The sequence below is a fragment of the Colobus angolensis genome, unplaced genomic scaffold, assembly GCF_000951035.1.
Source record: "Colobus angolensis palliatus isolate OR3802 unplaced genomic scaffold, Cang.pa_1.0 Scaffold51, whole genome shotgun sequence".
Lineage (NCBI taxonomy): Eukaryota > Metazoa > Chordata > Mammalia > Primates > Cercopithecidae > Colobus > Colobus angolensis.
This window is the reverse complement of record NW_012118599.1, coordinates 10,782,156-10,806,989: the sequence shown is the minus strand read 5'-3', so window position 1 is coordinate 10,806,989 and position 24,834 is coordinate 10,782,156. Positions and strand designations below refer to the sequence as shown.

The 24,834-nt window shown below is 41.2% G+C and overlaps 1 protein-coding gene across 3 annotated transcripts in view; it reads right to left on the bottom strand.

Annotated features, from left to right (window-relative positions):
* RCAN2 (regulator of calcineurin 2) overlaps window positions 1–24,834 on the bottom strand; it is a 254,779-nt gene that overhangs the window by 4,617 nt on the left and 225,328 nt on the right. For all 3 annotated transcript variants that reach the window (XM_011960294.1, XM_011960293.1, XM_011960295.1), the window contains 2 exons: window positions 17,049–17,222; window positions 15,082–15,253 (listed from right to left, as the gene is read on the bottom strand). In XM_011960294.1, the coding sequence (XP_011815684.1) occupies window positions 15,082–15,253; window positions 17,049–17,222 (346 nt within the window). The remainder of the gene's footprint in view (window positions 1–15,081; window positions 15,254–17,048; window positions 17,223–24,834) is intronic.

Here is a 24,834-nt window from a genome sequence, read left to right as displayed (position 1 = left end):
CACTTAACTTTTTTTATTTTTTTTATTGAGACAGGGACTCACTTTGCTCTGTTGCCTGGGCTGGAGTCCAGGGGCAGGATCACAGCTCATTGCAACTTCTGCCTCCCGGGTTCAAGCCATTCTCCTGCCTCAGCCTCCTGGGTAGCTGGGACTACAGGCACCCATCACCACGCCTGGCTAATTTTTGTATTTTTAGTAGAGACAGAGTTTCACCATGTTGGTCAGGCTGGTCTTGAATTCCTGATCTCAGGAGATCTGCCCACCTTGGCCTCCCAAAGTGCTGGGATTACAGGTGTGAGCCACTGCACCAAAGTTTGTGGCACTTTGTTATGGCAACTCTAGCAAACGAACACAGCCATACCCTGCTGAGAGTGTGCTCATTCAGTTAAGAGTCAGAGAAGTCTCTATTGGGCAACTCTTGCCCTCGACATCCTGCTATACAGAGAAAGGCTTTCCTGGGTGAGGGCAGCAAATATTTCACAGAAAGTGTTACAGCTCCAGCATTTCCCTGGATATTGATAGTACAGAAAAATAGAACCAGCCACAGCCATTGAAGTATGGCTGATATGACTCCGTATTTAAAGTCTAGAAGTGGTGAAATCATAGGTAGGGAGAACTACATCAAAAAGCATTGAATCTCTGATACAAGCGAGCTGATGTGGCCCAGTCTGATACAGGAGAAGACAGTGACAGGAGCAGAGATACAGGGGAGAGACAGGAAGGAGATGCCTGCCTGACCATTCATGCTATTCTTTGCTATCCTGCCTTGTGGAGCAAGAATTGATAGTTGGCATTAACCCAGCCACACTGTAATCCATGAGGAAGCTGCATACCACACATAAGTGGTGTAGTGCTGTATGTATCGATGCTAAGTAAGGTTCACTTAATTGTGTGGGTTCTGTTCTCCCTAAAATATTTTGGCATTTTTATCCACGTCCCCAGGTAAACAGATCATCTGCAGACATTGCTAAGGAGAGAAACCTACATCAAACCAGCTTTATCTGAGGGTTGTATCAAAGGCTCTGGGTCAGAGTGGGCAGCTGTGGTTGGGGGTGTCTCTGAGCAGTGGTTCTTAAACATCTGACAATTAACTGGGAGTGCTTGTAAAAAAAAGAGTTTAGGCCGGGCGTGGTGTCTCATGCCTGTAATGCCAGCACTTTGGGAGGCCGAGGCGGGCAGATCACTTGAGGTCAGAAGTTCAAGACCAGCCTGGTGAACATGCTAAAACCCCACCACTACTAAAAATACAAAAATTAGCTGGGCATGCTGGTGCATGCCTATAGTCCCAGCTACTGGGGAGGCTGAGGCATGAGAATCACTTAAACCCAGTAAGCGGTGGTTGCAGTGAGCTGAGGTCATGGCACTGCACTTCAGCCTGGGCCATAGAGCAAGACTCTGTCTCAAAAAAAAAAAGGAAAGAGAGAAAAAAAAAAGAAAAGAAAGGAGCTAAGGAATCCTGGATAGTTTCTCTGGTGCTCTCAGCCACCAGCTCCCATTCATCTTTGGTGTTCTCATTGTTGTTCAGGAAAGAACATCAAGTCACTTAAAGTTCCACAGTGAACAATGATTGAGTTGATTGCATCCAGGGTTTCTCAAATTTTCTCTTTCCTTCAGGAAGTCCTTGCAATTCTAAATGAAAGACACCATCCAAAGAGAGACAGAGAAAGAAATGTTTGCTGAGTCATCAAATATGGTGGTGATTCTTGTTTTTGTGTATAGGATTTCTTTAAGTTCTTATATTTGCAGCGGAAGCCCCTTTTGAAGAAACACTGGTGGCTACTATAGTTTCATTCATTGCTCTGTGGATGGGGAGTGCATTGATGAAGGGGAATGGCCTCTGTTATCCTCAGATGAGGAATAGAAAGGAGCCTGCCACAGAGACGCAGGACCTGGGGTGGAGGTGAGGGCAAGGCTCAGGCCAGAGAATTCAGAGAACTCAGACACCCTTCTTCTTTTCTTCATCTGTTAGCAAGAAGCTGGCCATTTTAAAGAAATCGTAATAAATCTAACAAAGCTAGGCCTTTGATTAAACCTTTTGTTCTCCCTGCCCTGGATAATTAACATTCCTTTAAAGAAATCTTTTTTTTTTTTCTTCTTTTTTTTTGAGACAGTGTTTTGCACTTGTTGCCCAGGCTGGAGAGTGCAATGGCGCGATCTTGGCTCACCACAACCTCTGCCTCCTGGGTTCAAATGATTCTTCTGCCTCAGCCTCCCAAGTAGCTGGGATTACAGGCACCCACCATCATACCCGGCTAATTTTTTGTATTTTTAGCAGAGACGGGGTTTCACCATGTTGGCCAGGCTGGTCTCGAACTCTTGACCTCAGGTAATACACCCGCCTCAGCCTCCCAAAGCACTGAGATTACAGGCGTGAGCCACTGGCCTGAAGACACCTCTATTGCAATGTATTTACCACTTCAGAAGTGGTTGCTTTCCTCTCAGAATAGGTGTGTTGGGGGCACACTGAGGATGGGAGGGCAAGCAGGGAGGCCGCTCTGTGTGCAGGGTGCAAAGCAACTTCCACGTCAACTTAATACCATCAGATTGCTCAGTAGTAGAGATATTTTATTGCTGTGATCCCATTAACTCTGACATTGCACTGTTCTATTCTTGGAAACTTTCTTACTATCGAAATCCAGCAAAGCTTAGCAGCTGCTGAGAGCTCACAAAATAAAAAGAAATGGCTTTGGTCTTGCTGGATTGAATTTTTCTTTTTTTGGCCTCTTTTTCCCTTTGGGCTTCAACTAATTCCTCCACCACAAGGGCTGACGTCAATGCTGTCACCAGGCACAGGGACTAACTGGGCTTGTTCGGGGACAGACAGCCTGTCAAGCCTTACCCACACAGGGTGGGAGGTCCTGCCATGGTGCAGCGAGAACAGACCAATGGAACCAGCATTTCTCTGATAAGACAAGCAGAGCATTGACCCATCACATGCTCACTCCTCTGCGAGTATTGAAACTGTCCTCCTTTGGTGTGCGAAAAGGAGGCCAGGATCAAAAGTCACCAACAAGTGCATTGGTCGGGGTTTTCTACCTATCCCATGAAACAAATTTTCAGCCAAGTAAATGAAAAACCTTTTAGCACATGGTTAACAGTTAAATTCTCATTCAGGCCTTTGGAACTGACTGAGGTTTGGCCATTGCTTAAAATAGATGCCAAAGTTCTGTCTCCTCTTTTCCCAAGTGGCTGGAGACATGTTTGTGACAATGTCCCAATTCCTCTATGTCTGCAGGAAGGAGTGAGGGTGCCCATGGGCTGTTCCCCATTCTCAGGAGGGAGGAGGGTGAGTCCCTGTGCTGACCAGGGGCTGGGAAACTTGGTGACATGATACAACCTCACATGGTACAATTGCAGAGAAATGTGTTGGTGCTGGCAGCCCAAGTGCCACTGAGTTTCTCTCTCATGCCACCTTTGGCTTATGGGTCATGACTTGGCCACCTCTTAAATTCTTTCTAAAATAATCAGTATGATTATGCAAAGTTTATAAAAATCAGCAAAATTCAGACATGGTAAGGGTAGAGAGATGAAGCAGAGGGACATGTCTATGTGTTAGAGCAGAGTTTGAGATTCATTGTTTAGATTCCTAATAAGAAAAACTCTGTGACGGAGGGAAGGAGAAATACTCCTAAAAGTTTAGTGCCTGCTGGACAAAGCCCTTGTATGTGTACTGCCAAGCAATAGAGAGAATCCCAGAACTAGTGAGGCTTTCAAAATACAGCCACATCTAACAGGCAAGGCCAAGCTTTGCTCTGCTCAGCACCTGCTGCTCTTCTTCCCAGGACATTCTTTCTCTTGGTCATCATGAGCCCCAGTTCCTACCCTGTGAGCTACATATCCAGGCCTGATCTCACACCTGCATCCTGACTTACTGACATCTCTCTGTAAGTTAATTACTCTTTTCCAGACTCACATGTCTAAAGTAGAATTATTTTCTCTGCCAATCTAGGTTCCCTTCCCAGCTATCACACTTCTTAGAAGTGCCGTCATTCTTCCAGCCTTCTAGGTGCAAATCCTTAGAGTCAGTCATCCTTGAATTTTCTTTCTCTTTCGTCATGTAATCAGTCACCAAGCACTACTGAACATTGCTTGGCAACCCTTCTCTGCATGCTCCTTCCCCACACACCCCTTGTTATAACCCTATCCATGACTAACCCTCACACTCAAAATACTCTTTGCTGGTTTCCCCACGACAGGAACTAACTTCCGTGCCAGAATAAGCCACCTAAGACGACAGTTGGAGAGTTCACCTTATCACATATGAGTAATGTGACTCTGAGAAAGTTATATAACATTTCTGAACCTCAGTTTTCCTCATCAATGAGAACAACACTCATATCACCGGGATACTATGAAACAGACATATGTGTCAAATACTTGATAAAGCCCTCTCCCAAGATGCATGCTATGATTATTTAGGGTAGTATTATTTTGGCTACTGTTGCCCCCAAGTAATTCCTGGTTTCCAGTATGATTAACTAATCTGATTGCATCACACAATAGTCAAAGAATTAAGCAGCTGAACAATTGCAAAGAGCTTTTCCTCAGTGGAGACACCATTACAAAGGGCAGTAAGGGGTGAATGATAACAGGCTGCATCCCACGGTAGTGGGTATCACATAATCTGGTCTTCAAAATGAACCTATCCCTTTTCCTCCAACCACCATTTCCCCTTTCTCTGTCATCACTGGCAATTTTCTCTCCTTTTTTCCTCTCTTCCTAACCTTTTCTATACGTCTATTTTCATGAGACAGAAAATCTTACGTTGCCGTTTTAATATCTGCTTTTCTTTTTTTTTTTTTGAGATAGTCAGAAACACTCATTTATAATACTTAATTACATCACCTTTTGTATTATTCATTAGTTATTTCCTCTAGCAATGTGTTATATTCCAAACCACGGAAGTCAAGACTTAATGTTTTGTGATTGCTGCAGCTTAAGGTACATGTTAGTGTTCAATGAATATGTGATTGATTTATGAAGAGCATCAAGCTTGGCCATTACTAACATACTTGTGTGATGTCTGGTATATACTTACACATGAATATTCTTCCTATAGTTTAACTTGTGTAAGTTTTAGCTTTTCAACTAAGTGGAAAACCATTTAAAGGCAAGCATCTATCCTCTTATCAGCATTCTATCAGTGCTAGCACACAGTAGGTGTCATAGAAACTCACTACATTCCCTAAACATAGTAACAATTGTTTATGGAGCACTTACAAATGCCAGGCACAGGAAAGCCTGTAACTACTTGGCATGAAATAGATCTTTAATTATAACAGCTCTGTCATGTGGGTTTCATAATGTCTAGTTATACAACAGGAAGTTGAGATCACACAGGTAGTAAATGCCAGAGCCAGGATTTGAACTCAGGTTTTCCTGACTTCAAAGAATGTGCTCATAGTCCCGCTCTGTCCCTAACTCTCATACTTCCCACTGTTTTCATATTCTGCAAGCGACTCTACGGACAGGCAGCCTAGTTTTATCTGTCACTTTTAATACATTTTCATGGCAACTCATATTTTTCATGAATATTTGTTCTCTAGCTAACGATGGATTATGTACTCCTTCTGAACCTTGCCTTGTTTTGTTTTGGCCATTGATAGTTATTCTAGACATGGTCTCTTTGACAATGAATCTTCTCAAAAGACAACACAATAAATTTTGAAAAGACTATAAATTATAAACTGAGTTAATTTGCATCTCTTAGGGAAGGAAGCTTTGGACTCTGAAAGAAGATCCTCTACATTTTTCTCATTTTAAAACTGTATTATCTCTCATATTTCAGGTGCATTCTCAACAGGAAAGTTATTTGTGGTAGCAGGTTGTGTTTTCCAAAGATGGTCATAATGTCTCCCACCCCACATACTCTCCTGGAACCTTGACAATGTTCCATCAAGGAGTGTTCCCTCTGGGTTCTCTCCCTTCAATCCTGGGCAGGCTTGAATGACTGTCTTGACAAATATAGTACAGGTTGCATATCCCTAATCCAAAAATATCCAAAATCCAAAACACTTCTGGCCCCAAGCATTTTGGATAAGGGATCCTCAACCTATGTGGTGGAAGTAAGCAGTGTGACTTCTGAATTAGGTAACAAATATGCTATGCACTTCTACTTTGCTCTTGCAGAATGCTCATGCTTGAAACCCTACGTCCAAGTTGTAAGGAAGCCCAAACAGCCCATGAAGAGGCCCACGTTAAGAAGAACCAGGGCCCTGACTCAGAGTCTAAGTGAACTCTCAGCTAACAGCACCATTTTGCCAACCATGTGAGTGAATCATCTTCACTTGCCAGCCCCTAGTTGTGCTGCCCCAGAAACACTGCATGGGACAGATGACCCTTCCCCCTGAGCCTGGCCCAAATGGCAGATTTGTGAACAAAATAAATGACTGTTGTCTTAGGCCTTACATTTTTGGGATAGTTTGTTATGTAGCAGTTGATAAATGGACATGGGCCATGCAAACTCTCTTTGTTCTTGTCTTCCCCTAGTTTTCTAAAGGGAAGAAAAAAAGTGTGTATGTGTTTGGGAAGGGATAGAGGAGTGAGCAAAGCTTGGAGGCAGGAGTTGCTTCTCTATATGTCTCACCTCTCTTCCACTCTTCTTTCTGCACCCACCACTGACCCCTTACTAGGCGCTCTATGCCTCTATGCCTCTGACAAGTCTTTGTCACATTCGAGAAAGTATAATTAGTATGGTTCTCACATTAGAGTGTTAAACCCCTAATGGTGTCTGGAAATGGATTTTTTTTTGTCATATGGTGTGGGTGGATGTTGGCATTTAGTAGGTGAGACCCAAGGATGCTAAATGTACTGCAATGTGTAGGACTGTCAACTCCAAAATATCATAGCTTTCACACTGAGCAGCACTGAGCTAAGAGCTTAACACATGCACTTAACTTTTTTTATTTTTTTTATTGAGACAGGGACTCACTTTGCTCTGTTGCCTGGGCTGGAGTCCAGGGGCAGGATCACAGCTCATTGCAATTTTGACCTCTTGGGCTCAAGTGATCCTCCCACCTCTGTTTCCTGAGTAGCTGGCCCCACAGGTGTGCACCACCACACCCAGATAATCTTATTTTTTATTTTTTGTAGAGACAGGGGCCTCACTACATTGCCTAGGCTGGTCTCAAACTCCTAGGCTCAACTGATCCTCCTGCCTCAGCCTCCTAAAGTGCTGGGATTTATAGGGGTGAGCCACCACACTCAGTGACACATTTTAATAGAAGGCTTTGAAAATCAAGTGATAATAAATAGGTAACATACACTGAGCCTTTCCTATGTATGATACTGGCTATACAGTTTTATATGGATTATCTCATTTGATGCTTGCCACAAACTGATTTTACTATTGAAGAAGCAGAGGCACAGAGAAGTTCAGAAACTTGCTCAAGGTCACAGAGCTAATAAAATGTGGAGCCTAGATTCAAACTCACATCCTATGTTTTAATTGTTATCCTGAGGCAAGAGAAAAGCCTCTCTTCATGTTGGATCTCCATTTACAGATATAAAATAAAAGGAGATACTCTGGGTGCAGAGAGACTTATTGGAAACATACAAATCATAGCTGTTCGGTAGCTGCCTATTCACAAGCTCAATCTGGAAGCATAGAAAGAATTTATTTTCTAAGTGGAAGTGGAAAGAGGATTTGGGATTAAAAGACAGATTTCAGGGAATTCAGTCCTTTGTAAACTTTTTTCTCTCTGATTCTTTTGTGTTTCCATGAGCTCCTATTGAATTTTGGTGGATCCCAGAGAAAAGTGGTGAACTCCAATCCAGGTCTACTGGGTGACCAGTGTAACCTCCTTACTGCTTCCTAGATTTAGGCATGCACAAGGGTAGGATGCTGCAGGTGACATCAGGGCTGCAAACTGACATTCTACCTCAGTAGGCCTCGTATGGGTGCATTTTAAGAAAATATTGATGAAATGATTAGGGTTCTCTTTCCTTTCCTCCCTCCTCAGTTCTGATCCATATCAAAGTAGGAAATAAGAAGGGGTCCTTGGTAAGATGGGGAAGGAAGAGGATGAGAGTGAGCGAGAGAGAAAGAGAAAGAAGAGAAAGAGCATACTCGTAGTTTTGGTATAAGGGGAGCTATATATATTTCAGTATAAGAACATTTGCTTATCTTCTGGAGGTTTCTCTCTAATACTAGATGGGGGATGGGGGAATTTATCTTCATCCCCTCCTGAGACATTTAGGACCCAAAGTACTTTATGGGATCAACTGATTGACTGAGGACCTGAATTAATGGTTGAGAAAAAGAAGCAGAACCCCAGAGGGAAGGTATAGGCAAAGTAACTAAGGGAAACACAGAGGGGAAAGAGGTGGGAAGATAAAGAGGGAGAAAGACCAGAGAAAATGGGCTCGTCCACATGGGGTGAGAGGAAAGTGGCGGAGATGAAGCAAAGGGGAGCTGCCTGGGAGAGCCCTCTGTGGGCTGGATCCTCTCTGGGAATGGACCATCCTGTTCTCCCTTGCCCCATGTCAGGGGCCCAGCCCCCGCCACAACTGTGAGGACACACACACACACACACACACACCCCTGTAAGAAAAAATGCAAGGGTAAACACTACAATGATTCTTCCTTAAAGTACTTTTTTTATGGGCAATAGGATTTGTTGTTCATATTTTCCCAGTTTTTGGTCATATGTCTTTTCTGTTTTTCTACAGTTTACCTGTTTACCTGTAAAATTAGAAAAGGAAGTATTCTAATGTTGCTACTCCATAGTGATGGAAGAGAAATTAATGGAATATATGCTGGAAGAAAAGCCTCTTAAAAAACCTTTTTTTTTTTCTTTTTTTCCAGGGACAATTCTTTAAAAGGAAATGGGAAAATTTGAACATGTGCTCCCGGATCCCAATCTGAGTCCCTTAGGTGGGGTATGACACAGATAGATTATGCTGACAGGAACACTGGACACTCGCAGTTTTACTTGCCTATTGTTTCTGTGATCAGAGAATACGGCAGTTGCTGAACGAGAATTGAGGCCTTATATAATGTTCATACCACATGCACCAAAAATATAGGTGTTCATCTATATTTTAAAAACTGAATTTTTTTCTACCTCTGAATCAGAACCTGGAATGGAAAATGTTTCTTTAGCATAGGTTACATTAGTTAATGGAATATCTTTTTCCATTGGGGGAAACACCATATCAAGCAGTAACACCAGCAAAGTTGCCTTACTATGTCATGTTTTGATACAGAAGAATTTGGAAAAAAATCTAAATATAGCAGACAAATGCAACTTGAAACTCAAGCACCATTTTAAAAACCCTTCTCTGCAGTTAACTAAAATTGATCTTCCTAACAAGAGCTAAATATAGCAGGAGGGAAAAAAAGAAGAGACAATGACTTTTCATATCGCTCCCTGCAGGCATTTTCAGTGACAATGAACATGACCTTCCAGAGTCATCTTAGCAGAATAAAGGCCGGCATTTCACTTCCCACCTCTGATTTCCCATCCAGTTAGTGCCGCGTGCATCTCTATTTTACCATTTTCTGCTGATTGGTGGAGATAAGCTATTTTGCTAGGCTGGGTTCTTATTTTTTTCCTATTTTGTCTTACATCAAAAAAGAACCTGGCACCATACTGCTTCTGGAGTCAGGAACAACAGATATTTTAAAATAAATATTCAACTCATAATTCTCCTCAAGGTCAGAGCCCATCTTATTCTGTCTAGGTCACCGTTAAACTGATGGGTTTCTACACATTCATCGAGGGACTAATAGAAACACACAAGGATTCTGTGTTACAGAGACAATAACTGCCCCTTAAACAGAGCAGAGGAAGGCAAATTTGGATCTGCACGTCCTGCTGGACATGAGAAAAAAGCATGAAATGTACCGTAAAGAATTGATGCAGTAGTGTGTTTTAGTGGGTGCCAAAAAGTAGAGAAATAAAATGTGAGGGAACGAGAGGCATAAGTTGTTTTGTATTCTTAAATTTCTCCTTTACAGCAATCTTAAATTTCTTCTAGAGAAAAATGTTTCACTTCCCAGGGCAAGGGTGCTGGCTCAATCAATCCTTTACTCTCCTTGCCAGTGGCAGAGGACATATTTTAATTTAGCAGCTGTGCGCCTTGGACAAGTTACTTAACCACTCTGTGCCTCACATTCCCCAGCTGTATAATTGAGGACAATAATAATACCTGTTACTGTCTGTGAACATTAAATAATATTGTAAGGTATTTAGAATAGTGCCTGGCACATAGTAAGTAATGTATCTTCATCCCCACATAATTTTAAGTCATTATTTTTATTTATTTATTTTCTAATGTATACTATCTATTTTACTTACTTTCTGGATCAAAGATAGAATGGTCATGGGGACAATGATTAAGGATATTTAAAATTATGCCTCTCATAATTTTCAGAATAAACTTGCTCTCAGTATAATAAACAGAACTGAGAGACACTTCTTGAATATAACGTGGCCCTTGTCTCCTGTCATAACATCTTAAATATTTCAAAGGATTTCAACAGGCACCCACAGGTTTGGGTCTGATCATGGTTCCATTACAATTGCACTGCTTTCTTTATGTTTGTTTCTAGGACCACTCTAGAAGTTTTCAGGAATTGGACTTGTCCCTCTCTGAAAGAATGTCACCAGTATTCCTCCTTAAAGAACTAGAGACTGTTTTGCCCCTTGCTTGTCTGAGATGTGGCCTGGATCCCTACTGTTTCATTTGTTCACCATGAAAGGATCCTACTAAATTGTGCCATTGCCTCTGGGGGCAGCCAGTCAGTTGACTTAGCCTGAGTCCCATCTCACTCTAGATCCCTGCTCCATAATGTTCTTTCTTTAGACTGACTTTTTCCCAACAGCTTTAAATGTCTACATACCTTCTCAATCACTCTGCTCTACCAGTTAAACACTGTTCATCATTCCTCTAATGCAAAACTCCATTCCTTTGATCATTTGAGTTACTTTTCTCTGCTCTCATTCTAATTTGTTTCTGTACTTCTGGAATTGAGGTAGTCATCCTTTAACATGAAATAGTTATAATTTGTTACTGAAATGATTTTGCCAAAGGATTAAAAATAAATTTTACTAAATCATGTTTTTTTTAATGAAAATGCTAGAAGTCCTCTAATTATAGAAAACATGAATTTAATGCTTCTGGACTGAGTCTGGCTAAAGCTATAAGAAAGCAACAATTTGTCAGTAAAGAAACTATCTCTAGGCAGGCTAACAGGTCTGCTCTATTCATTCATTCATTCATGCATTAATTCCTCCAATATTTATTGAGCACCGATTAAGTGCCAGGTACTTTCAGGTGCTGAGAATACCAAAATGAATGAAACATGCATTCTTTCCCTCAATAAGAAGAGAAGACAGTAAGTTGAACAACAGAAAATTGCCATAAGGAAAAATGAATATTTGTGCAAAGTGACAGGAGGAGACTGAAGGAGCAACCCCTTGCCTTGGCACCTGGTTGAGAAGGGGGCAGAGACACGATGAGGGGGAGGATGCCATGGGGAAAAGGCAGGGTGTGACCCTGCTCCCTTATTGTTGCAGTTGAAACAACCTTTAATTTAACCTCTGATATTTTCAACTCAGTTGTTGGACACAAATCATGCATGTGTGGGGCTGAGGAAGCTTTAAGGACCTAGAAAAGGGATAAATGGATAACTAAATAAAGACAACCAGTCCCAAATTGCTGGCAGGGAATAGAGAGAAACATATCCTCGAAAATACATCCAGAATGCAGCTGTTCCGTGGACACAGTATCAGTCATCCTTAAAAATCAGGAAACTCTCAATATTTGCTCTTGTACCGAATGCACAAGTCTCCATTTGCACATTTACCAGACACTAGGTTAGGTTTTCTAGAAGTTTAGATTGGTGTTTGTTAGAAATAATTCTTGAGGCCTGGTGTGGTGGCTTACGTCTGAAATCCCAGCACTTTGGGAGGCTGAGGTGGGTGGATCACGAGGTCAGAAGTTCGAGACCAGCCTGGTCAACATGGTGAAACCCCGTCTCTACTAAAAAAATACAAAAATTAGCCGGGCGTGGTGGCACGCGCCTGTAGTCCCAGCTACTCAGGAGGCTGACACAGGAGAATCACTTGAACCTGGGAGGTGGAGGTTGCAGTGAACCGATATCGCGCCACTGCACTCCAGCCTGGGTGACAGAGTGAGACTCTGTCTCAAATAATAATAATAACTATAATTATTGATTCAGGGTTAGAATAAATGTTTGCCAGAGTTGGAGCAGAGCAGGCCTGAAGTCAGCCAAGCCAACCAGTATCCTTAATAGAAGGCCAGCTGGCAGAGTGGTGAAGTTTACTCTCTGGAGTCAGAAGTGCCAGGGTTCGAAATTTGACGATGTCACCAACCAGCTGTGTCACCTTGGGAAAGTTCATGCTTCTTTCTACAGCCTAGTTTCCTAGTCCATAAAATGGGGATAATAATAGGTCCTATCTCTGTGTTTATCACGAAGCAGGGCTCTTCAAAAATGGTAGATGGTACATTTATTGTGATAAAAGAAGGTGGGTGCTATAGATTAGCTGTACAATTAAGGTAAAAGGTCTGCATTTTTAACATTGTTGATAAGTTATTTACAACTTCGAGCCCCCCACCCCCTACTGCCAACTGCTTTTTTTTTTTTCTCTGCCACTTTAAGACCATTTCCTTCCTCCCTCTTTCTTCCTTCCTCTTCTGTGTCAGGCTCTGTGAGCATCCCTTCCAGGGCCTAATTCCCATCCCATCTGTGCCTTCTGCCTCCATCAGTCCCAGGTCACATTTGTCCCTGTCTATGCCTTCCAGAGTCTGGGCTCAGCTCGGTCAGCCAGTAAGGGTGTCTGGAACTTGCCTCTAGCTTTCTCTGCATCAATCTTTGTGAATGCGGACGAACAACAACTAATGTTCTTTCACATTCTTGATAAAAAATGATTTGAATTTTACTGGACAATCAGCTCCACATGAGCGAACTGGAGTCCAGCTGGGGTGTGATGGTCAGAAAGTCTGACATAGCCTGAGCCTCCTTTCTAAATAGTGAAGTAGGAAGAGCACAGCATTGGAAGATCTGGCACTTTCATTGTCAAATCAGCTCCCCGCTTCGCTCTGGGCCTCAGTTTCCTTTTCTGTAAAATGCCGGTCAGACTCCTAGGTCCTCTAGCCAAGACCTTAGTGATTCTATAAAGAGCTCTGTTGGCTGACATTCAAATCACCTCTACAAAGTGTTCAAGGTTGTTCTTGTCAATATCAGTGTATAGGAGTCAAACTGGCAGCTCCAAGGACCTTGGTTGAAATTGGTCCATTTGGATATGTGTGCTTGTTTATTTCTGCAATGTCCTGAATGACTGTGGGGAAGGGCTTCAAAAGGCTTCACGTGAGCAGACTCAATTTACTTTACACACCGTGCAGTGTTTACGCATATCACACATGTGGCTCTCTGAAGGGGGAGTGTCTAAGATCAGGATCCTGGATATGAACTAGATGTTCAATGAAATCATATTTCATTAACATCTCCCTTGTTATTATATTGCTTCTTTCATCAGCACATATTAGTTAGACATACCTCCTGCTTCTTGAAGGTAAAACTTATGGCCATTTTAAAGGGCCTGAGAAGCTGAGCGATGTGATGCTGATTACAAAGAAACCTCCAATGAGCTTGCTCTTGAAAGTTCTATAATTTAACTTTCAGGCCACACATGTAACATCTGGCAATCTTCTTGCAAGAAGTGCTTATTAATCAGATCAGAATCATCTTAATCTGGGTACCTGGTAAGATGACCAGCTTTTCTTGGTTTTCCTGGGAATTGTCTGACTTTAGCAGTGAAGGTCCTGTGACCAAGGGACTCCTTAGTCCTGGAGAAACCAGGACAGTTGGTCACCATAATTCCTAGGGTTCTCAGGTTTTGGCATACACAAGAATCAACACACGATTATTAAAACAGCAGATTTCTGAGGTGGGTGACTCTGAGCCAGATGTTTTCCTGCCACATTAAGAAATGCTAGTAACAACTTATAAGTTTACTATTCTTGGTACTTGGCATTTAGCTACCAGTGGTTCTTGAACTCATCTGCATATTAGAATCAGCGTGGGAGCTTTTAAAACGTACTGATACCTGAACTTTACCCACATCAAATTAGAATCTCTTGGGGTGGGGTCAGGCATTCAGATTCTATTTTTAAAGCTCCTTCCTATCCCAAGATAACCAGCAGTAGATACAGCAGACATAATGGCCATTAGTTACCACTCAATTCACAGTGCTAAAAATCTCAGCTCCCATGTGGCTTCAGCACCTTCAATTTCTATTATTTCCTCTCCTAATATAATATAGGAAAAAATACTTTGGGGTGCAAGGTGTCATCATCTGCTGAAATTGAGGGCAGTATCACTTCTGGGTACAAAGCCTAAAGAAACTTTTGGACAAGTGCATAGAGATGTACAAGAATGTTAACTATTACTTTGATTGTAATAGCAAAAAACCTGGAAGTAATCTAAATATCCATCAACAGGAGAGTGGCTAAAGAAAGTGTGGTGGTAGACTCATATTTTGGAATACTATACTGCAGTGAGGATGAGTGAATCAGAGCTACATATGCCAACATCATAACAAAGTGACCGTAAGATTTTTTTTAAGTTAGAGGCTGCTGTAACTGACTTCTCAGGAACTTGGAGGTTTCACTTTGGTGGCAGGTTTTCTTGTAACAGGGGGTTCCTGAGTGTGTACTAGCACTGTGACAGCAATAAAACTGGGTTGCACAGCATAGATGCTTCCTTCCAGCTGGTAGGGTTCATTTTGTCTGTTCTGAGGAAACAATTTCCTCCTAGTATCGAGATAAATCCCACAAGAATTAGGTAGTGCTGTTGGATCTTAAAATATCTGCATTGCAGTCCAGAAGCTGCACGGACTTGACACCATTTTAGTACAGGTTCCTGAGTTGCTTTTTGAACAGGTGCAAACGCTGCATTCTCATCCATCATTCCCTCTCATTGTCCACACAGAAGAATAAACCCATTAGAAATGCAATGTTACCATGAACCCAGGATTTCAAGGTTGTTAATCTCATTTGGCTTTTCTAGGTTGCTGACAAATGTTTACTTTTAAAATGGGCCGCAAAGCTTACCTGGTCCTAGTTTGGCCACAGCATAGAGGAGGTCATAGTTGAGGACTGGTGTGGCATCGTTGATGGGCTGCCAGCCAACAGGTGGGGAGGAAGGGGGCGAGATGAGAAACTGTTTGGCAGGCTGGGGTGGAGCCAAATGCAGTTTGTCTCCATCTGTCTCTGGAGTCTGAACCTTTCAAATAGAGTAGAGATGAAGACACTTACTTATCATGGCTTCAGATGTGTCATGTTGGCACATTAAAATGTGGGTTTAGTTTCAGCCTGTGACAAATGAACCGATGAACCTGACTGTAATAATAATTACCACTTACCACATACCATGTGCTCAATTGCCTTATTTAATCCTGAAAACAGTGGATCTCAACCTTTACTGTATGTCAGAATCACCTGCAGTCCTTACTAAAACACAGATTGCTAAGCCCCAGCCCCCACATTTCTAATTCAGGAGGCCTGGGATGGGGCCTGAGGGTTTGCATTTCTAATAGGTTCCCAGGCAATGCTGATGCTGCCAGTCCACTGTCCCACCATGCACCTGCCAAATGTTTCCTTGTCTCCTTCTCTCTTTTCCTCCTTCCTTCCTTTCTTCCTTGGTGAAATTCACATAACATAAAATTAACCACTTGAAAGTGAACAGTTCAGTGGCATTTAGTACATTTCCAATCTGCAACAACCACCTCTATCCAGATCCAAGCTCTTTTCATCACCTTAAAGGAACTGCCTATTGCTACCAGTGCTACCATTACCAGTTACTACCACTCCTGTCTCCCACTGGTCACTGGCAATCACCATGATGTTTTCTGTCTCTACAGATTTGCCTGTTCTTGATACGTCCTATAAGCAGAATCACAGAATATGTGACTTTCTGTGTCTGGCTCCTTTCCCTTAGTATAATGTTTTCGAGGTTTATCCACATTGTAGCATTTATCAGTATTTTAGTCCTTTTTATGGATGAATAATATTCTATCATATGGGCATACTATAATTTGCTAATCCATTCATCCATTGATGGACATTTGGGTGGTTTCCACCTTTTGTGAATAGTGCTGTTGTGAACGTGTGCGTACATATATTTGTTTGAGTACCTGTTTTAAATACCTAGGAGTGGAATTGCTGGGTCAAATGGTAATTCAATGCTTAACTTTTTAAGGAATGGGGTGAGATTTTAAAGGCAAGGAAACTGAGGTTGGTCCACATCACACACATGAGAATAGCAATGATGGAATTTGAACACGGATGCAGGGCCAATGTCTGTGTTCTTTTCACTGTGCCATCTCTGTAGAGTCTAAAGGTGGAAACCATACTAACAGATCACTTAAGAGATGGATCAAGGTATCTAGTGATGAGGTGAGGGCACTAATGGAACATGATGGATATTGATTTCCATTGCTGTGAACTTTATAAGCATTGCCAAGAATTACCCATTTCGTTTTGGAACAGCTAGAATTGATTTTTGGATGAAACAAATTAATTTCCATATATTTGTAACCTTTTCTCATAAATATGAATCACTGAAAAGTTATACATTCCACTAAAGCTGTCATATAATTTAAGTTTTAATTATAACCCTGATAGGAAGGTTAGGAGTAGCTGTGATTACATCATTCTTCTTATAACTACTACCTGGCATTTACCGTGTATTTGCCAAATATTAGGCACTTAAACACACAATAATTCATGCAATCCTCATAACAACAGTATGGGGTATGGATCCTGATCATCCCCAATTTACAGATGAGAATATGGAGCCCCAGTGAGGTTATGCAACTTGCTCTGGTTGGCAACTCTTAGAGCCTGTTTTTTAGCCACTAAGCTGTTCCTGTCTGGGAATCATGATGTGGGTCTATTTCTCAGTGAATTAATTATAGACTACCAACCAATCTGAAAATGGAAAGGGCTTCATTTACATTTTAAAACGGTAAAAAATAATGTAGGGCAAAAAGAATAACTTTGGTAAACAATCACCTTACCTGTGCAAAGTAGAGCTTTAATTTTTTCCCTCTGAATTGGGTTTCATGAAGCTCTATCCTAGCTCGGGCTGCAGATTTAGGATTGCTGAAGTTTATGCGGACACGTCTAAAACTCTTAAATAGCTGGAACGTCACGCAGTCGTCATAAGTCCGGAACAGTCCCTCAAATTTTTCCTGATAAAAACAAACACAGAGGGAAATCCGTTGGCCATGGGTCTTGTATGATGCCATATCTGATAAAAACAAACAACTAAATAAATAGACTGTTAATAACATACAGTTTAAATAGAACAGCAGTAATGTATTTTTTTTTTTTTTCATCTGTAGGTCTGTTGCCAGGTGCAAAACATGCCTGAAGGATTTATAATCTTGGTCTAAGGTTCTCTAGAGAACCAGTGAATAGGGTTCAAAATACATGAAACACATGGGAAATTATGCAAAATGTTGAGTGTTTCTAGAGGAGAGGGATTGTAATGACCATCAGATTCTCAAAGAAGTTCATTATCTCCAAAATACTGGCGCTACTGAGTAAAGCACAGGGTAAACATTAGTGATTACCAATCTTGGGGGCACTTTTCATTTTCTTTCCTTCTTTCCTTCCTCCCTTCCTCCCTTTCTTTCTCTCTCTCTCTCTTTCTCTCTTTCTCTCTTTCTCTCTTTCTCTCTTTCTCTCTTTCTCTCTTTCTCTCTTTCTCTCTTTCTTTCTTTCTTTCTTTCTTTCGACAGTGTCTTGCTCTGTTGCCCATGCTGGAGTGCAGTGGTATGATCTGGGGTCACTGCAATCTCCACCTCCTGGATTCAAGTGATTCTCCTGCCTCAGCCTCCTGAGTAGCTGGGATTACAGGCACACCACACTCAGCTAATTTTTGTATTTTTTAGTAGAGGTGGGGTTTCACCATGTTGGCCAGGCTGGTCTCAAACTCCAGACCTCAAGTGATCTACCTGTCTCGGCCTCCCAAAATGCTGAGATTACAGGCATGAGCCACCATGCCGGGCCTAGGGACGGGTGGGCACTTTTCTTGCCTAAAAATATTGGATCCACACCGCCCAGTTTCCTAGTCAGGTAGTACCATTTGATTAGTCCTGGTCAACGAAATATGTGTAGAGGGCAGAAGAAAGCCCTCGAGTAATTTTTCAGTTTATTTCTCTGAAGAGGCCATGTCTTTCAAAAGGTACAGCTGTCAGAAACAGGATTCTCTTCACTCTGGGTCCCCGAGTGGCTGTATGAAGCAGAAATAGTTTTCTCCCTAGTCCAACCCCATTCTATAGCCAACTTTGCCTTAGCAAGGAAAAAGAATCTCTGTTGCATTAAATCACTGAGATTTGAGAATTATTTTATTCCTACAGCATAACTAAGCTATCACAATATAAAGCAATAATTAAAAAAATTAGACTCAATACACAGTTTCAATTCGACTGAATAAGTATCTATTAAATGCTCACTTTGTATGAGGAGAGGTCTCTCTCTAGACTTTAAGAGGATACAGAGATGAGTATCACATTGTTCTGACCCTCAACCATCTAACAATCTAACAGGTGAAGCAGATACACACAAGTTAGAGGACACCCAGAACACTGGGGAAAGGCATAACAGAAAACTAGAGAATTAAAAAAGAAAAAATATATAGGTATATATGTTAATAACATCTGTCTGATCTGTATGGTTCCTCTTAGCCATAAAAATATCCTTATTATAAGAAAACCAGTATATGTTATAAGCTAGTGTGTTCTTAATAGAGAAACTGCCACTAAGGACATTATATATATAACCAACCCGATTCTTTTATTTCAACAGTAAAAGGTAATTTCTCAAAACAGTGAGTACAAGGAAGAATGGAGATGCATGAAATATTAACACTGCAAGATTCATAGAATTTTAACTAGGAATGGACTTAAGAGATGATGAACTCAACCTTTTCCTCCTCACCTCCACCATTTTACAAATTAGAACCCTGAGATCTGAAAAGATAAGGACCTACCCATGGGCACAGGAAGTCAGTGGCAGAGCCAGGACAAGGCCAAAGTCCTTGTGACCCTAACTAGAGAGAGAGATACTGTCAACTCTATAAAGAATTATACTGCCAGGTTGATAGGAAGAGATGCTTATTTTAATAAGAGCAAGAGATGTACAGCAATACACTGACCCAAGTCTAAAGGGTGACCACATCTAAGAGAATCAATATAGTGAGGTGGGGTTGTAAAAACACTGACTTCTGAGGCTCCACAGGAAGAGTAACTCAAACTTCAGGGAAGGTCTTCCTGCCTCTTGGGCATCCAGATGAACTTGTATCAGACCTTCAAGTCCATGTTGGTGATGCTTCCACATCCTGCTGCCGATTTCTGAGAATCCCCAGGCTGCAGCTCCCCCATCGCCCCTCCTATCTTTGACTCCTTTGTCTGCCCACACTCTTCTCTTTTATACCAGTCCAAGGACCCCAAAGAATACAATAAAAGCTTTTGCTTTTTTAATGACATTTGTGGAGATGTGAGGGGTTCTTTCTCTCATTCTGTTTTTTTCTTATACTCCTTTTCCCATCATGAACAAAACAAGACTTTTTCCTTGTCTTATGCAGAGCAGGTTTTTTGTCTCTCCTCATCTCTCAAGCCTTGGGATCAGCCAACTCCCAGACTCAGGGCTTCAGCTACCACTCCAAGGAGTCTCATTATGGAATTCTGTCCCACCAATACTGTGTTTTCCTGAGCAGGAATCCTGATGATTAAAATGAATTCTGTTTCCTCACAATGAGAGTACTCTGAACTGATCAAATCACAGCTGGTAGTTTGATGAGTTTGGGAAGTTTTCAGGAATAGGAGGAATTAAGAGATTAAAAACTCCTGTTTCTATCCAGAGTACAATATTATTTTTAAGGACAGAATACTTGGGTCTTCTCTGTGGCTGGTATGTTTTTCCATTTCCAGGGTGAGAGTTTCACTTTCTCATCACCTCTTCAATGCCTAAGCATGGGCAGTTAAGGCTAGCCTTTGAAAGCGAGGTGCTTTTCTCCTTTGCATCTAATTCCTTCCTTTTCATTTCGTATTTCATTTTTGTGCTTCACATCTCAGTTTATCAGAGCGGTTTGGCCTCAAGAAACTGCATTAAGAGCAAAGAATCAAGGAGTCCAGCTTTTAGGCTTAGTGGGTGCTGACAATGTGCTACCTCTTTTGTAAGGCATTGGCAGACATCAAGAACATCTTGTTCCCACTGATCCTCAAAAGAGGGCTCCAGGCACCAACTCCCACCAAGTTAGAGTTGGCCATTGACATGAAACTCTTTGATACTCCTTGTTTTGGGCTTAAGCTGAAAAACAAAAGGAGCTCCTGCACCAAACCTGGGGTGTAGCCCAGAGCTCAGGGGCCAGGGTTTTCACTGGATCATATGGGTCTTAAAGTCCACAATGATGATAATAATAAACAGCTGACATTTACTCAGCATGTTCTTTCCTTTCAGGCCTTTTGGGAACTTTATTTGTAGGGGTGACAGTTGTCCAAGAATAGGAACTCGCTAGCCTTCTCTATTTTTGTTTCCATTAGTGACATTACAAACATATAATTTGCTGAGGCAACAGGATACCAGACCAAATTAGTTAGAGGCAGATCCAGTACAATGAAGCCACTAGATGTACCTTGAGGCAAAACAGTGTCATCAAAAGCACTAGCAGTAGGAATTTTTCACCTGCCATTACAGAAAATCTTCTACGGTCTTGATGCACAGGTTCTCACCAGGGACACAATAATATTTTGTTGTCCTCTGGCTACCATTTTTCTCCAGTTCTGTTACCCAACAAACCCAATAAATTATTAATTTCTCCTTGAACGTCAGTTCTCTTTGTAGTGTCCTGTTTGAATACAGTTCTACAGCAGCAATCTCACACTCTTTGGTTTCAGGACCTCTTTACACTCTTAACAATTATTGAGGATCCTAAAGAATTTTTGTAAATGTGGGTTTTAAATAAAACAATGTTTATGGTGCTAGAAATTAAAACTGAGAAACTTGAAAATATTTATATATAAATCCATTTAAAAGTAATAATAATAAACCCTTTATTTGTTAACATAAACTTTTTAATGAAAAATAACTGTTTTCCAAAAGAAGAAAAAATTTAATGAGAAGATTGACATTGTTTTACATTTTTGCAAATCTATTTAATTTCCAAATTACTAGAAGACACCTGGAAACTCATATCTGCTTCCGCATTCAATCTATTGCACCAAGTTGTTTTGACTGAAGGGTATGAAGAAAAGCTGGCCTCATCCAAATATGTGGTCAGAAAAGGGTGGAGTATTTTAACAGCCCTTCAAATAATTGTGAGTATTCTTCCTTGATATCTCATCAAAACTCAAAAAGTAGTAGTTTCTTAAAGTGTACTGCATAATCACATAACATTTTACCTGATTTTATTAAGATCCATTTATCTATTTTGCACTTTGAATACATTTTAACCCAATGATTTCATAAGTGTACATTAATCATTTAGAAAATATTGGTTTCCTGAAATATGCAACTTTTCCAAACTGACCGATTTCAATACAATATTAAAAATCATATTCATTAATACTATAGTTTGGTGCAAAAGTAATTGTGGTTTTTGCCATTACTTTTAATCTACCATCTATCTTATCAAAAAGTCTTTAGAAATTCAAAAGCTGTGGAATTCACATTGGTGGATACAAGTTTTCCAAAATTTTATTTTTGCTTGAAAGCTCACTCTTTATTATGGGCAACACATTCTGTCAGTTATTTTTCTTATAGCAGCAGATTCACTTCATTCATTTTTGAGAAACTGCCAAATACCGAAGTGTCCATAACTATACTTTTCCTGTCAGTTGCTTCTTCAAGTAAAAATGGTGTTCCATGAGAAAAGTACCAAGGGCAGTTTAGGACAGCTTAGAATGTTTCCTCCAGTCAAACATTTTATTTCCAGATGCCACATAAGTACTTCTCGTGTGTACTTCCCATTTTGTTATTCAGAAAATTACAAAGGTATGCCCTTAAGGGTAAAGGGTTAATAAAGTGAATAAAACTTACTGGCTTATCAAGGACATTTCTAAGTAAAACTGGCATTTTCTTTCTTTTCCTACTTTCTTCTTTTTTTATTTTTTTTTATTTTTTTAAACTGTGAGTGTGTGGCTGTGAAGAATAGAAATACAGTCATGCACTGCATAATGAAGTTTTGGTCAACAATGGACTGCATATCTGACTGTGGTCCCACAAGATTATAATGCCATATTTGTACCATAAGTTTTCTATGATTAGGTATATTGAGATACACAAATACTTAAGTGTAACAACTGCCTACAGAATTTAGTATAATAATATACTAAATGTACAGGTTTGTAGCCTAGGAACAATAGGCTATACCACAGAGCTTGGATGTGCAGTAGGCTATGCCATCTAGATTTGTGTAAGTACACTCTATCATGTTCACACAACAAAATCACCCAAGGACACATTTCTCAGAAGGTATTCCCGAGGTTAAGCGACACATGACTGTATTACTAGTACAAGTTGGTGGCACTGCACTGATTCATGCTAAAGTACCAGCAGTTTTAACCACCATTGCTTTTGTACCGTGGGTATAAATGTCAACACAGTTGAAAAGGTAAATGATACCTTTGTAGTACTATGAAAATAGTTTTGACAACATAGGAACCGGTATTGGGATCCCTCATGAGTCTGTAAACCACACACTGAAAACTGTTGTACGATAGGATCTCAGAAGTAAGGATCCAGTTGGCTTGGGGAAAGACAGGAGGTCTAGTGAGACCCTTAACTGTACAACATAATGGTCAGAAAAGAGCTGCCCTTCAAAGAAGTGTGATAATGCTGATATCGAATACTGCACGAAAGTCAAATAGGGTGAAGGTGGAGATGACACCACTGGATTTGACAAATGGACTGATGCTGATGACCTTACTGAGAGAGCTATTTGAACAGATGTGTAATAGATTAATTACAGATGGAGGAGTGAAGGGCAGAGAAAAAGCTGGAAATAGAGTTTGGCAATGAAAAGCAGGGAGCTGGGACAACTACACGGGAAGTCATGGTCAGAAGCAGATTTTTGGTAGTGTGGGGAAACACTGATGGGCTGAAGAAATGAAACTAATGAAGAGGGAGAGAGAAGAGATAGTAAGGATATGTTGAAGTCCAAACCCCAGGAACTCAGAACATGACCTTGTTTGGAAATAGGGTTATCAAAAATGTAATTAGTTAAAAAGATGTTGTACTGAAGTGGTGTGGGACCCTAATCTAAGTTGACTAGTGTCTTTATAAGAAAAGAGCCATGTGAGGACAGAGAAACATAGGGAGAGTGTCCTGTGAAGACAGTGGAGTGGAGTGGCACCTCTGCAAGCCAAGGAATGCTAAGTATTGCTAGCAAACCACCAGAAGCTAGGAAGAGGCAAAACAGGATTCTCCTATGGGATCCAGAGGGATGGTAGCACTGCTGACACCTTGGCTTTGGACTTTAGCCTTCAGAATTGTGTGATAATAAATTTGCATTATTTTAAGCTACTCAGTTTGTGGCACTTGGTTATAACAGCCCCAGGAAACAAATATAGGCAGTCTCACAGACCTACAGAACCAGATGACTCTGGGAAGAATACAGAGCACCTAATATAATCACGCCATGTACCCCCCAGGAGAGGAGGAAGTGGATATTTGGGTCATTCCAAGGTGATGAGTACAAGACAAGTATGTGTGTGTATGTGTGTGTGTGTTGAGGCATAGGAGAAGAAAGATGAAGGAATAACTTGAAAGGGTTGGCAAGTAGGCAATGAGATGCCCGACTATGAGAGGTTGTGAGGAGAAAAGAGAAGCCAGGAGTATCACATTCGACTGAAAGAATGGGAAGATGTGAGACTTCAAGGTTCTGGATGAGTTAGATAAATGAGTTTCATAGGAATGACACAGTGGGAAAAATAGTAGACAAAAAAATTGTAAACCCAGAAGATAATTTTGTAAGTTTAAGGTTTCAGAAGGTTTTCAGTGTTAGATGCCCTAAGGGTCAACATGAGGCACGTGAATGGAATTGTGAGGGATGACAGGGTGAGGATGATGGGAATAGAGGATAAAGAATAGCGAGGTGAGAAGGTTGCATAATGACCACCGACTCAGGAGGACAACAGAAAACAGAGTTGAGGGACAACCATGGGCCAGATGAGCTGCATGAGAAACAGGAGGAGTGACCTGGAGAGCTATAGGGTATGGCAGCACAGGTGGAAAGAAAAGAGTTCAACTGGAGGGCAGGGGCTTCACAGAGATCATCTACAAAAAGGGATGGAACAACAACCTAGAAGCATGGGGGGATGCCAGGGAATTCTAAGCCTCACATTCTGGGCTTGAGAGGTGGGGAACTGGAGAGTAATCTGCCTAGCAATGTGTAATTGCTAGGGAATAAGCATTGCCCAGAGCAATGAAGGATTTGGTAAGGAGAGGATGTGGAGTGATTATTGTAGAGCACAAATGGTAGTCTGAGAAAATCAATAATGGGCTCTAGAGAAGAAAGTGGGAGAGGTTAGAATAGGGGTTTGAGGCTGGGCATGGTAGCTCATGCCTGTAATCCCAGCACTTTGGGAGGCTGAGGCAGGAGGATCACCTGAGGTCAGGAGTTCAAGACCAGCCTAGCTGACATGGTAAAACCCTGTCTCTACAAAAATTATAAAAATTAGCTGTGCGTCGTGGTACATGGCTGTAATTTCTGCTACTTGGGAGGCTGAGGGAGGAGAATCGCTTGAATTCAGGAGGCAGAGGTTGCAGTGAGCCGAGATTGTGCCACTGCACTCCAGC